Raw genomic sequence first — 14,992 nt, 5'->3', positions numbered from 1 at the left:
GTTGCGATGGGCTCCCTCTCCAAGCGCAAGTCCTCTGTTCGCAAGTTCTCTGCTCGCAATCGGGCTTCCTCTGGGACCAAGCTGTCTGCGATGGGCCTGTGTCGCAGTCTCGATGGTGATATGGGCGACGTGGCGGGCCATGCTTCTCCGGTGGCGGTTCGGTCTTCTCCGATCCGTTCCCCCTCCTCCACTGCGCGCAAAAGTGGTCGGATCCGCGACAGTGGTTTGCGGGTGGTTGACAAGGCGGCTAGGCGTGCTGCGGCTCGTGATCTCCCTGCTTCAGGTATTCCTCCTGCCCCTTCTCCGTTGGTTCATAATACCTCTTCACCCACTAGGCTTATTTTGCCTTCTTACTTGTATGAGCACTTGACTAAGGTTCTCGCGGATTCTGGAATCTCTCTTGATCATAATTTTGGATCTCCCTCTTCTCTAATTGCTCTTATTAGGGACAATGAGGTGGCCCAGGAGGCTTTGGCCAAGGCTAAAGAGGCCGCTGCGGCTCCTCCTGCCCCCTCAATTGTGGCTGCTGGGGTAACGGAGGAGGGGGGCTCTGCTAGCAGTGTTGTCCCTCAGATTTCTATGAAGAAGGGTGTTTCTAAACGTGCTAAAACCTGCTTGGCACCCTGCAGGTCGAGTCTGCGCATTAAAAATCTTTCCTACAAATGAGAGCTCTTTTCTGGAATATCAAAGGTTTTGGCGCATGGGGGCTCCGGGACCAAATTAAAGATATTGCCAGGGGTGATAATATAGACTTGATTGGCTTAGTTGAAACTTTCAAACCCTCCTTCTCTCCCCCATGATCTTTCTTTGATTGCGGGGGCTGATTGCTTTGATTGGAATTTCCTTCCCTCTTCTGGCCACTCGGGTGGCATTCTGTTAGGGTCGAAACGCGATGTTTTTGATTTTGTCACCTTTGATCATGGTATCTTCTGGGCTAGCTCCGTGCTTTTTCACCGTCAGCTCAATTCGCTTTGGGAATTTATGGTTGTCTATGGCCCGGCGGATCACTTCCTCTCCCCCATCTTCCTGGACGAAATCTCGAACAAAGTCGAAGCTTGCACCCTCCCACTGGTGATCGGAGGCGACTTTAATTTGCTCCGCTCTCCTGCGGATAAGAACACTAATAACTTCTCTTGGGCGTTGGCTAATGCTTTTAACGATTTCATTAGCTCCTGCGCCCTTCGTGAGATCCCTAGGGTGGACTCTAGATTTACTTGGACTAACCATCAAATTTCCCCTATTCGCTCCGTATTGGATCGAGTCCTTGTCTGTTCGAACTGGGACTCGCTCTTCCCGCTAGCTACGCTTAAATCTAAGGCGATTGTGGGCTCGGACCATGCCCCTCTAATCCTTGATGCTGGGATTCGACCCGTTTCCTCCCCACCTAGGTTTCAGTTTGACGCGTCTTGGCTTCTTATTGATGGCTTTAGTGACCTCCTCGGCTCTAAAATTAGTGGCTTCCTTTCGGCGCCTCATCGTTCCTTTGGGCCCTTGGACGACTGGCATAATTGCTCAGTCCGGCTGCGTAAATTTCTCCGTGGTTGGTCCCGCAATCACTCGGCCCAGGAACGTAGAGAGAAGGCCCTTCTCCTGGCCCAGATCGAAGCCCTTGACTCTCGGGCTGACGTCTCTGGCCTCTCCGATTCTGATTGGACCCTTCGCTTCTCCCTTGAACGCTCTCTAGTGCAGGTTCACCGCCTTAATGAGATTTATTGGCGCCAGAGGGGCTCGATTAATTGGATGCTTAAAGGTGATTCCCCCACTGCTTATTTTTTTGCTATTGCGAATGGGAGGCGGCGCAGATGCCTTATTGATAGCTTGATCATTAACGGGGTACGGTCTTCTGACCAAGGCGCCATCCTAAACCATGTTGTGGCATTCTTTTCCTCTCTCCTCTCTGCCAAACCTGACCAGGGGTTCTGGCTATCTTCTAACTTCTGGGACCAGGGGGTCATGGTCTCCTCGGAAGAAAATTCTGATCTGATGATTCCTTACTCTGAAGAGGAGATCTTCTCTGTGATTAATAAAGCGAACCCTAATTCTGCCTCGGGCCCAGACGGCTTTTCCATCCCTTTCTTTAAAAAGTTCTGGCCTATTCTTAAAGGGCTTATTTGTGAAGTCATTCAAGGCTATTGTCTGGGGACAGTAGATATATCCAGGCTCAATTATGCGGTCATTTCCCTCATCCCTAAAATTAAGGGTGCCGATCTCATTTCTCAGTTTAGACCTATTGCGCTCATTAATAACTTCACCAAATTCCCTGCCAAGTGTCTGGCCACTCGCTTCACCCCGGTGGCTCATCGGACCCTCTCCCCTACTCAGTCGGCATTTGTCAAGGGTCGCTTCATCCTGGATGGGGTCCTTTGCCTTCATGAAATTATCCATGATATCCATAAATCAGGTAGCAAGGCTGTAATTCTTAAATTGGATTTTGAAAAGGCCTACGATTCGGTGAGTTGGGGATTCCTTAAACAAGTCCTACTGGCTAAAGGTTTTGATAGTGGGATGGTTCACTGTATTATGCAGTTGGTCATGGGGGGCCATACTGCCATTAATGTCAGTGGGAAAGTTAGTAACTTCTTTAAGAACTCTAGAGGCCTCCGGCAAGGCGACCCGGCCTCGCCCATCCTCTTTAACTTCGTGGCGGACACTCTTTCTAATATCCTATCTAGAGCCGCGGAGGCCAGCCATATTTCTCCTGTTAGCTCACACGTCATCCCGGAGGGTATTACTCACCTTCAGTACGCAGACGACACTATTATTTTGGTGGAATTGAACGATCACTGCATTGCCCATCTCAAATTTCTGCTCCTTTGCTTCGAAGCTCTCTCGGGTCTTAAGATCAACTTCTCCAAAAGTGAAGTCATTGTCACTGGTGTGCCGGGTACCGAGGCCTTACGGGTGGCCCGCCTCTTGAATTGCTCTCTTGGCTCGTTCCCTATTAAGTATTTGGGTTTACCTATCATATCTGACAAGCTCCTTGCCAAAGATTTTGCTCCTACGGTGGCCAAGGTTGGTAATCATTGTAATGCCCTGGAGGGGTAGATACAACACTCAGGCGGGTAAAGTGGCCTTGATCAATGCGTGCCTCTCATCTCTCCCGATGTTCTTGATGGGCTTTTACCTTCTTTCAATGGGAACCCATGCTGGCTTTGATAAACATAGAGATGCCTTTTATTGGAACGCAGCTGATAACAAGCGCAAATATCGTTTGGTCAAATGGGACCTTATTTGTAAGCCAAAAAGCCTTGGGGGGCTGGGCATTATTAACACTCTTGTCATGAACAAATGTCTGCTCATCAAATGGTGGTGGAAGATCATGACCATTCCCTAGGACAAGCCCCTCTGGTTCAACATCCTCAAAGCGAAGTACTTTCCCTCTTCTAGTCCTATGTTTGCTCGTGCCTCAGGGGCATCTCAATTCTGGAGAAACCTTGTTAAACTAAGGCCAATTTTTCAAGGCCTCGTCAAATTCGTTGTTCACAATGGTAGGTCCACCAGGTTCTGGCTTGATTGGTGGTGTGGTTCTTCTTCGCTGGCTACTGCTTTTCCTGTTCTTTTTTCCTACTGCCCGGACCCTGAGATCTCAATCTTTGAGCTTGCGTCGAATAATTGGGACCTGCGTCGGCGTCGTTCTCTCTCTCCCGCAGAGTTGGAAGACTGGCAGCGCCTTGTTTCTCTCATCCCTTCGCTCTCGGAGGAGGAAGACACGGTTGTCTAGCCCCACTCCCCCTCTGCTCGTTTCTCGGTTAAATCTCCATATGGTAAGCTCATTGCTGGGTCCACCACCTCCAAGTTCAATTGGATCTGGAGGGCTCGTATTCCTCCTAAGGTCAAGGTTTTCCTCTGACAAGCCTCTCGTGGGCGTTTGCCGACGGGTGACCAAATTCGCAAGCGAAATGGCCCGGGATCTGATAGGTGTGCTTTGTGTGGTATGAGAGAAGACACGTCACATATTTTCTTCCACTGTGTGTTGGCTAATCTGTTCTGGTGTTGTATCATATCTTGGTTGCATGTATCCTGGGCTCCGACCTCCTTTTCTGACCTGCGCATCTTGGTCAATTCTTTGGTTGGGGCCCAGAGGAGATTGTTTTGGGTGGGCTTCGCAGCCATGTGCTGGTCCCTTTGGACGACAAGGAATAAATTTACCATCGAACATGTTTTCCCTGCTAAGCCTGTTGATTGCTTATTTAAGACTTGTATATTCCTGCAGCAGTGGAGATTATTGACTAAGGAGGAAGACAGGGACGCCCTCGACGCCATGTTGGCCAAGATCCTCAATTCTGCTATCTCCATCTCCGCAGTCCAAGCAGGCACTTAGGCGCTGGTAGCTTGCTTTCGTTATCTCTCTATCTCCGGCCTGCGAGCCGTGTACTGGACTGGGAGCCATGTACTTAGACTATTCTCTCGTGTTGTCTGGGCTGATACTTTGCTTGTTCTCGTGCTAGTCTTTTGGGTCTGTGTTAACTCTGACTGGTGGCTTTATTTATAAAGTTGGGCTGTGGCCTTTTATCTAAAAATGTGTATTAGAAATCTATTGCCTGACAAAGAAAGAAAATGGTCTTACATCAGTTGGTTGGAGGGTCACCATCTTCCAACGTTTTGCTTATATTGCGTTCTTTTAGCATCATCAGCAATCTCAGTCTGCAAAAGAGAATTACTAATCATCGAGAAATTTAACCGATAACCAGCGAAAGTTCCGGATGAATCGATTCGGTGACAATGATAGGCCACTGATGTGCTTACTTAGAAAGGAAATATGTGTTTACTTTACAATAGAATGGCACGGTCAGACAATCAGCTTTAAAAGGTAGGAAGACAAGCACATTGACTAATGCCTGATTGATCGACGGTGAGAGACACACCCATTCATAGTCCGTGCGTAGTAGCCAAGACTCCGTAGATAGGGCGTTTGGAATATGTACTTGGGAAGAAACGCTGAGTGGGAAGACGAACATCAGCTGATCAAAATCAACTCTTATTAGTTATTGGGTTCAAGTTCATTTCTGGGCGGTATTGCAGCAGCAGTGCATCTCTTTGGGTTGCAAGAAAGTTTCCCCACTCTGACATAGAGACGGAGCCCATTATAATCCTAACCAAACGAACCCAGTTACACAAATTTTAAGTAGCCTTTTGATTTGCATTTTTCAAATACACGGGAATAGGAAAAGGACGGGATATGAAATGCTGGGGCTATTGAAACCTACTGAAATTTAAAACAAACGAATATGGGACCAAAGTTATTTGGTTGCATCAGAGGAGATACGTGAATTTTCTTTGGGGCCTATTCAATTTGCAGGATTCTCAAAATGCCCAATAGATAAAACACATGAATTGGATGTCATGACATGCCATTTTCTACATAAATAGGAACCACATGAATAAGCAAGTACAAATAGTTTGATGTGGCATAGAAAAACCACATGACTTTTTGAAGGATTAGGTGCATAAGACATAATTGACATTTAAACAAAGAAAAACTTTCAATAGGTTTGATCATGAAATTTTCCATTTTTTCAATTGAGAGCATAGTGGGCCATATGAAAACTTCCCAAATACAAATCAAAGCGTCATGAAAAGTAAATCCCCATAATCTTTCTGTGAAATTATTCTGAATCAAAGATCAAGAATTAGTTGTGTGCCATAGTAGCCAAAGAAACATTTCCCATGTGACAGGAGCAAATGGAAACTCGGTAATAGAATGTGGTGCATAAATTTTTTCTATGTGACACAATCCTGCAATTAAAACAATGTTCAAGATCTCACCGCTGAGGAAGGAGATTAAGGTAACAATGCTCAAGTCCTTTTGTTGTAAAACTAAACAAAAAGAATGTCATTTTCTAGTGAAAGACCAAACAAGAATGCACAGTACTACTACGACCTGGAATCCTGGATATTGGGCTTGATGGAATGCATTCCAACTTTCTTTGCCATACCAAGTGATGGTGATATTTGGTCTAGCATATATGCGCTTATATCACACATGGCACAAAAGCACTATAAACATGAATTTCACGTCTAGCATACACGCGCTTATATTGAGTATTCATATGTGAAAACAAAGACAACTTGCGTCTAGCACAGCTCTCTAAAAATAGACTTAAACTCACAAACACATGTCTGCAGTAAACCCACGAACTTGCACATTCATACAACTGTACGAAACATGCAGACTTGTAACGAGATTTACACCAACAATTTTCACATTTCTTTTGTTGAGCACTTAGAGGGGGGTCTGCATTAAAGCAAAAAAGACTTTCAATTGCAGATGGCCTGTGATGGACACAATCGCCTCTCTTTCCACCCATTTTCTCTGTTTCTTATCTGACAAGAGTTTACAGAGACAAATGCACCTCCAGAGTTTCAGAAGTTATCGGCTTCTGTTTTCCTGTTCTGAACAAAAAGGTCGGTGGAGTTTCAAACAGGCATTAAGCAGCAGGACGCAATATCAAGTACTGATCTCTAGTTTGAATGGCATAACCTAAAATTTTGCACCAGTAATTCATAATACAAATTTCCATTAGTACTGTTTATTTATTATTATGTTGACAAAGTAAACATCTACTAATTACATCATTCATGGTGATGGGTCCGGAGCAGTATCGCCTCTTGGGGAGACAGCAACAATGGGGCTCCGCACGACATGCTTCTCCGATACCCAGCTCAAGCTTCCCTCCACGTGCAGTTCCTCGCTCAAGCCGTGGCTGCTCACGGACACGCTGAAGGTCTTCTTCTCTCCGGTTTTGGAGAATGCCAGCGTCTCCGGGGAGACACGCACTGTCAGTGATCTTGGCGCGTCCACCTTCGCTGTGAATGTCGAGTTTGCTGGCCCAACGTTTGTCACAGTCCGCTTTACTGTGAATGGCGTCGATGTCGCTGACACGATTATCGTCGGGTAGTTAAGCTGCACGGCGTGGACCTTGGGCAGCTTTGCACAGGTCAAGCTTGAGTTGCGCACGATGGTTGCTAGGCCGCTGTCACCTAGGAGCCAGCAGATGTAGCCGGCGTAGTCAGTGACACTGAGGTCGTACACCAAGCCAGGATCTGCGGCTCTGGTCGGGTTCACATGGCCGGCGCCTGTGTCGTACACGCCGGCCTTCCTATGTTGCTCGTCCAAGATTGAGCCACCAGTGCTATTAACGATGTCCGACGTCGTTAGGATGGCAGACTTGATGGCGGCTGGCGACCAGTCAGGATGGATGCTTTTGATAAGTGCAGCGACACCACTGACGTGTGGCGTCGCCATGGATGTTCCTGATATGATGTTGAAAGGGCCCCTTCCAGAGCTCGTGCTTGGCGGCCACGCGGCCAGGATGTTGAGGCCTGGTGCCAATATATCCGGCTTTAGGATGCCGAGGGCGATGACGCTTGGACCACGGGAAGAGAAAAAGGGCACAACGGGGGCCGGACGGACACCAAACAGTGTGTTGTTGTAGATGAGAGAGGCCACGGAGCTGCTCTCTGATGACGCGGCATAAGCTATGAGGACATCGCCGTCGGCCGCGCTCACCTGTACAACACTGGAGTTGAAATCCTGAACCATGGTGGCGTAGCCGCTGATTTCATCGTTGAACAGCACCACACCAGCCGCACCAGCACCCACTATTCTGTGGATGTTGGACTGTTGAGTCTTCGACCTAGTGCCTTCGCAGACCAAGATCTTACCGGTGATGCCACTGTCACTCTTGTAATTGCAGTTCCGTCGTTCCTCGGAGTAGAGGAGAGGGTGTGACTTTGAACTCAGACTCACTTTCTGGGTAAGTGCTTCTCCGTCGATGCTCCTGCCATTGCCGAGATGCAGGCCAGCAGCAAAGCTCCGATCCACGGCGGCGGCGACCGTGAGCAACCACGGCGCCTCGTTGGTGATCGAGCCCATCCTCGGACCGCTATTGCCGGCGGCGCACACCACGAGGATGCCCTTGGACACAGCACTGAATGCACCGATAGCAATGGGGTCGTCATCGAAGCTGGCACTCGTGTCACCGCCAAGGGAGAGTGAGAGCACGTCCACACCATCCTTGATGGCCTCTTCTAGGCCTGCCAGTACGGCAGATTGCTTACAGCGTCTATTGGCGCATACCTTGTACATGGCGATGTGAGCGCCAGGAGCAATTCCAGCCGCGGTGCCCTTGCCCACGCCCGCACCATGGTATGATGCGCCGGTGACGAAGTTCCCGGCGGCAGTGGACGAGGTGTGCGTGCCGTGCCCCTCTTCGTCACCAAATTCATCACCCTGAATGAGTGACTTGGCACCGATGAGCTTGTTGTTGCACCGGGCCGCCTTGCACGAGCCCTTCCACCTTGTTGGGGGTGGCGAAACTCCATGGTCGTCAAAGGAAGGGTGCTTCGCATAGAGACCGGTGTCGAGTAGTCCAATGATGACTCCCTTCCCGTAGCCAGCCCGGCTCCAGAACCCGGTGCCGTTCTTTAGCCCGAGGAATTCTGGCGTGTGGGTGGTCATGAGCTGCAGCGTTCGGTCCGGGAATGCACGCACGAACCCTGGCTTCTTAGCCATAGCGTCGAGCTCAGCGTCGGTGAGCCTCACGGCGAAGCCGCTGAACACCTCTGTGTAGGAGTGGAGAAGGCGCGACTCGCTGGACTCATCCGCCAACGAGGTCGGCAAGAAAGACTCGTGCCACTGGCGGTGGGCGTCTTCGCCGGCATTCGAGCGCGGTGGCTCTACGAGCATTTTGGTGTACGCTTGTGGCATCTGGATTGATATAGCACAGTGCGAGTGTAGGAAAGAGGATGGTGAGCAAGAGAAGTGGCACGGAGAGATTCGTAAACGACGCCATTCCTCAAGCCACGAACAGCTACACGAGGAAGATGATGGCAATGCTGGAATAGGATCAATCACGGGGTAATCTTTATACAGCACGAATGATTAATGCATTGCCTTATTTTTGGCATGTATTAATCACCGGGTAATCTTTATACAGCACGAATGATTAATGCATTGCTTTATTTTTGGCATATCTTAATCATCAGTTGATAAATCCAGCGCATCTTTGGCAACACATTAATGACTTTAATTTGCGCTAAATCTGGAAGATATGATAATGTTACTGGGATGGCAGGAACATGGGTAATGCATCTACCCGGTTTTATGGTGCGGAATAGGGATATGGGGAAAGATATCTTCCATTCTCTTGATGATATTGAATAAATATATTCCTACTGAAGTATCTGCAAAATTGGAAGACAATTAATTTTTCAAAGTTAATACCTGCTGGTTCTGTATCCCCAGATATGATCTGCTATCATCTCATAAATGAGTACGTGCTATATTCGATGCAAAAAAAAAAGAGTACGTGCTATATGTCAACAGATCCTTGGACAAAAATATCGTAGTAAATGACAATATCTTAGTCATGAAATCAGGTGAGGTTGAACGGGTCATTTCTATCAATATATTTTAAAACGAAAATTACCAGGAGCTGCACTAAGAAATGGGAGAAATGACACTGACCGAGTGGGTGCATGGAACGTCTGGCCTTGGCGTTCCAGTGGACCAATCTTCTGGTGCTCAGCGAATCAGATTATACTCTACAAACAGGCAGAAACACAAGATAAGGATTGCGGAGAGCACGGACTGAACCAAGATGAGACGACCTCCTTGGAAAAGGAACCCGCGGCGGCCATTCCTAGTGCTTGGGAAGAAGGCCGTACCTTTTGCTTTGGCGAAGAAGCTCGCAAGGGTATGGGACATGGCACCGGATTCTGCTTCTTCGACCCCGTCGCCAATACCGCCACTGTGCCATCACCTTGCCAGAAGACACCTGTGGCAGCATGTACAGAAGAAAAACACTGAGAAAGATAAGTTGTGATTCGGGTCTTGAACTGGGGTCACTCAACAGCATCATTGCCTTCATTAACAGCAACAGACTTTTTATTGTTTGTTTGACGAAAAGCAACAGCGTCGCAATCCAGTGATTGAGAAGGGAAGAGCAGTTTACAAAGCTCACAAGGAGCACAACAACTCAAATTCTCCAGGGGGAAGAGAGACGACAACATACAACAAACACAAACACGCTATAAAGAGCTTCAGAGGTCTCGGAGGATCAATCAAACGCAGCAGGATTTTCATATAACCAAGCAAGGCGGGCGCCTTGAGCTTTGGCCCCCTAGTTGCTTGCCACCCGACAACACCCCTCAAAGAGAGGGAGGTGTCTCGTATAGGAACAAGGTGATCCACTGGGGATCACAACTCGCTAACCCAGTTGGCTTACGATGAAAACACAGACCTTGATCAGACACCCATATAACGACAGACAAACAGCAATAGACTTGTCGTAAGAAATTGAGTAAAAACATTGCATTACTAAATCCTTGATAGGAAACATCTAAGCTGAGACCTCTTATTATTGCAGACGCGTTTCACAATGCAGCGAATGGTAATCATGTTTGCTGGACCAGCCTAGCTAAGAAACATCTAAACTGAAGGTCTGAAGCGTGGAAAAAAGCAAACCTAAACAAAATGGCACCGGTCGTGTAACCATCGATCACCAAGCCTCCCCCATCTTCGTCTGGTCGAAGTAGCAGCCAGTGGGCCCGTCGCCAGGCGCCAGCGCCAGCATCACCGCGCCCCTCGCGCCTTCCTCCGGTGGGAGGACCCCCGTGTTCCAGTTGATCTCCGTCTTGACGAACCCAGGGTGCACGCAGTTGATGCGCATCTCTGGGTGCCGCCTCGCCAGGATACGGGTGTAGAGGTTCACCACCATCTTGGACATGCTGTAGGCCGGCAGCATCATTGGCCACCCAGCCACCTCCAGCCGCCCGTTCTTCATGTCCTCCAGGAACTCGCTCAGCATGGCCTCGATCCGCGCCTCGTCCCAGCTGTCGGCGTCGCGCAGGGACTCCCGCAGCTTCTCGTTCGGCATTCTCTGGTGGACACAGTACAGGTGCAGCTAGGCCGGGTGACTAAATTTTCCATTTACATTTTTTACTACAGTTGTTGTTGCAGCGAGGATGAACCTGCAGCTCTGAACGAAGGGAGGAGGTGTTGATAATCCTTGCTCCTGATGTGGATTTTTTCAGTAGAGGAAGAAGAGCTTCTGTTGCCCATTTCAGCCCATAGTAGTTGGTGTTAAGACATTTTACGGCCTCGTCATATGTTTGTACAATCACCGATTCGATCAGATGAGCTGCTTTGCCCGATAGCTGAACCAGAAAGTCAAATCAGAAATTATATTGTAATTAAACACATAATTCAAAATCTCCCATGAGAACATTGTGCCAAAATCAGGCATGAATATTCTGACTACAGTTGCAGGAGGCATAGAGGAGCAAATGTGTACTTTTGTGCAAAATTTGTAGATTCCGTCCGAAGCAAATCGACAAATTACAAAATAAATCACTAAAAGAGAAGGACGCTATTTTGTATCAATGCAAAATTCCACTTCAAATTTAATGCCCCTATTGAGATAGCAAAAGGAAATCAGTTTTGTAACATTGTCAATGTTTAGTACTCCCTCCGTAACAAAATGTAAGACATTTTTTATTTGTAGTGGTTCAACAAAAAAGGTCTTACATTTTCTTACAGAGGGAGTAGTTTGGTAGCAGTGTCAAGGCTTAGTATCATTACTCAATACACTTGTACTTTATGCCACTCAACATTTCTGAAACCCCTCATTGGTGTCGCCAACAAGGTAGGTCCAGGCCCTATATGTCCATGAGACAGTGAGTGGCATATGAGGGATGAGTAAGTTTATTCTAGCCGCTCGAACATTCAAGCAGTTTGAAGATTGGTTTTGCTAACACAAACCAGCATGCCATTTTACCATGTCAGTAGCCACATCAACAGATTTTGCCACATTAGCCCATCTCTATCGACACTCAGATGTTTGGGTCGATGCACAAGTTTAGAAAATCAGTTGAAAGTTGATGTAAATTAAAGCTGAAAGTCAGAAAGGAGTCAAATTGAAAGTTTTTAGTTTAATTTGAAAATTCAAGAGCCTACAGGGTGATGGTTGTGTCTGAGTTCCCCTTCTCATGGACGCCCATATGGAAGTTGTTTCCAAGTATACGTACCCACATCTTAGGATCAATGTTGAGAGCTCTCAGGCCTTCCTGGTCTACTGCCACCCCTCCAACACCTGCATTGTTGACCTGCAGTGTCCATCCTATCTTCATTATAGGGACTCACAAAAGTACAAACGGCAAGACATTCACTACAGAAGAAGAAACAAATGATTTTACCAAAATGTCGAGCTTCCCATATCTGGTCTCGATATATCGCGCTAATGAGGCACGACTACCAGCATCCAGTATATCGAGCTGATGGAAGATTATGTTGGAGAGGTTAGATTCACGGCAAAGGGACTCAACCGCAGCTTTTCCTTTCTCATCATCCCTTGCTGTGAGAATGACCGTCACACCTTGGAGAGCAAGCTGGCGGCACACCTCTATGCCGATCCCTCTGTTTCCACCAGTGACCACAGCAAGCCTGAATCACACAGGGAAAAGTTCAGCATCCTTGCTCATCGTCGTCAAGAGGAAAAAATGCGAGTTTCGGAGATGACGCTTATCACCTTTCAGGGATTGCCTCATGGTCACTCATCTCCTCGAGCCTATGGAACGATCAAAGCAAAGTTTTGTTTCGTCGGTTAGTTCACAGAGTAGACGGAACTATTACCTCCGTCCCAAATTACTTGTCTTGATACGGATGTATCTAACACTAAAACATTTCTTGATACAACCGTATCTAGACAAATCTAAGACAACTAATTCGGGACGGAGGGAGTACCTACTTGGTGTAGTAATTTAGCAAGTTGTGCCGGTGCTGGCGCTGGTGTTGGTGTGGATGGGTCTTGATATGAAGATGCAAAAATGTGTATGTGTTTTCTCCATGGTTTAACTACTTGGTACGACCGAATCATCTGAGATGCTAATCTGACGAAGATGGTTTGTTACATTCAGTACAGCTTCCTGCGCCTGATCTGCTGCTCCACGACTATATCCCGACGAACGTGTACGGTTTGCTTGCTACCGTTTACTGCAGGTAAAAGTGACAAGAACGCAAACAAACGGAGGAAGAGGGAGAGGGGGACCTGACCTGTGCAGCAGGGGTGATACCGGCGACGCCGCTGCGGCGGCCACTGAAGGTGCGGGCCTCTTCTCTGTGCGAGTGGCAACGAAGTTAGTCTGCTGGAACAGCGCGCTTGGTTGGTGGAGCGGCGACGGGAATGAGGTTACGCTCGGCCGGCGGCTGGGAGACGAGCTAGCGGCGGCGGTGGTGGCGGAGAGGTGATGGCTCATCTGGATGGGTCAACGAGCTGAGCGAGTGGGGAAAGTGAAGGCGCCCACATTTCTCGACAGAAAACGAAGGGGCCGAGATAACAAGGCTTTCAGGCCCATCAAAAATATTATACATTTTTTCGCATACATCAGAGACTTTTTCTAGTACATGTCTAATACTCCCTCCGTTCCTAAATATAAGTCTTTATAGAGATTTCACTATAAACTACATACGGATGTATATAGATGCATTTTAAGTGTGGATTCATTCATTTTGCTCCGTATGTAGTCCACCTAGTGCAATCACTACAAAGACTTACATTTAGGAACGGAGGGAGTATTTTTAAGTCCGTACAAAATATAACAGTGCTTAGATTACTACTCTAGTGATCTAAATTCTCTTATATTTCTTTACAGAGGGAGTACATAATTAAATTTTTCAAAAAATATTTTTCACACACAATGTACATCTTTCGTATGCACTAGAAACATTTTTTATACACGTTTACATTTTCAAATGGATGATTAACATTTCTTTTAAAATATATGTTTTAGTGTCTTTTTTTCATGTGTCTTGTACATTTTTATGTATACAACAGCAACATTTTTTCTTATACATGTTTATTTTTTAATGCATAATTTACAAAAAAAAATATGTTTTGATGTCTATATTTTTTATGAACCTTGTAAAAAAATACATCAGGAAACAAATCTATACAAGATTAACAATTTTATGAAATGCATTGTTATTATTTTCCAACATCTACTTTTTAAAAAAATATTTCACATATATCTATATACTTATATCATATTTATGAATACATCATTAACATTTTCATAATGTCACATACATTTTAAACTATGCTAACAAAAAATTTACACAGCTTTAATATTTTTCAAAATCATGGGGTTTTAAAAAAGTTGTAATTTTTGTATTAATTTTTTTTCACTTTTCAAATTCCTGATCATTTTTCTGAATTCGTCATTGTCCCAGAAAACCAATATAGGAAACCAACAATCCAACATTGAAAAAAACCCACAAAAAGCAAGCGGACAAGTGAGAGAGCAGCTGTATCACACTAATGTAGACATTTTTTCAAAAAAAAGACCAAAAAGGAAATATGTTAAAGTGTGTAAACATATTCATGATGTATATGAAAAATGTAGACATGTGTTGAAATAAAAAAGACTAAAAAACCTAAGATAATTGATGAAAACCAAAGAAAAGGAAAAGGAAAATGAAAAAAAAACAAAGACAACCACTGTAGACATAGAAAAAATCGATAAGAAAACCACAGACAGGAAAACTTGTGTTGGAGCTAAAGTAATGGGTCCGCCCAGTAGCACCACACCAGAGGCGAGCCGGAGTTATGTCTCACAATAAGCGAGAAATAGCCCCCGCACTCACAAGCTATCTGAAGTCCGAAGTTATCTTAAAATAAGAATTTTGTGTTTATACACCACCTAGAAAAGTTTAGGATCTCGATGCAGATTAAAAGTTTACTGTCTAGAAAAGTTTACGATACACACTGAATATTATTTTATAAATATACACTAAATATTATTGCATAATATACGATGAAAATTTTTGTTATATATATTGAACACTTTTTCAATATACAATGATCTGCAAAAATATCACATAATAAAAGATAACAGAAATCCGAAAAGAAAAAACATACAAAAAATAAAACAATCAACAAAGGCCCGGGCGTGTCTAAAGTTTAGACTATAAAACAATATAAGCTTGTACTTT

General features: G+C 45.8%; 1 protein-coding gene and 1 pseudogene across 3 annotated transcripts; both read right to left on the bottom strand.

Annotated features, from left to right (window-relative positions):
* Window positions 1–6,155: 6,155 nt before the first annotated feature.
* On the bottom strand, window positions 6,156–10,490 carry LOC119362348 (annotated as a pseudogene).
* On the bottom strand, window positions 10,330–13,291 carry LOC119362349 (short-chain dehydrogenase/reductase 2b-like). Of its 3 annotated transcripts, none has more exons than XM_037627555.1 (6): window positions 13,055–13,291; window positions 12,531–12,569; window positions 12,199–12,445; window positions 12,031–12,108; window positions 10,975–11,160; window positions 10,330–10,883 (listed from the first exon to the last, which is right to left on the bottom strand). In XM_037627555.1, exons 1-6 carry the CDS (start codon window positions 13,255–13,257, stop codon window positions 10,503–10,505), a joined length of 1,134 nt encoding a protein of 377 aa, XP_037483452.1. In that variant the 5' UTR covers window positions 13,258–13,291; the 3' UTR covers window positions 10,330–10,502. The 3 variants fall into 3 exon arrangements, with proteins under 3 accessions (XP_037483452.1, XP_037483454.1, XP_037483453.1); XM_037627557.1 differs by lacking the exon at window positions 13,055–13,291 and adding an exon at window positions 12,746–13,048; XM_037627556.1 differs by lacking the exon at window positions 13,055–13,291 and adding an exon at window positions 12,750–13,048.
* Window positions 13,292–14,992: the final 1,701 nt, after the last annotated feature.

The sequence above is a fragment of the Triticum dicoccoides genome, chromosome 2B (genome assembly GCF_002162155.2).
Source record: "Triticum dicoccoides isolate Atlit2015 ecotype Zavitan chromosome 2B, WEW_v2.0, whole genome shotgun sequence".
In the NCBI taxonomy this organism is placed as follows: domain Eukaryota; kingdom Viridiplantae; phylum Streptophyta; class Magnoliopsida; order Poales; family Poaceae; genus Triticum; species Triticum dicoccoides.
This window is presented reverse-complemented; position numbering and strand designations above follow the sequence as displayed.

Excerpts from the sequence above, each read along its gene's own strand:
- LOC119362349 (XM_037627555.1), bottom strand. The coding sequence starts at position 13,257 with ATGAGCCATCACCTCTCCGCCACCACCGCCGCCGCTAGCTCGTCTCCC. Across the intron at positions 12,570-13,054 it reads GTATCACCCCTGCTGCACAG|GCTCGAGGAGATGAGTGACC; the intron begins GTCAGGTCCCCC and ends ATCGTTCCATAG. Across the intron at positions 10,884-10,974 it reads CCCTTCGTTCAGAGCTGCAG|AGAATGCCGAACGAGAAGCT; the intron begins GTTCATCCTCGC and ends TGTGTCCACCAG.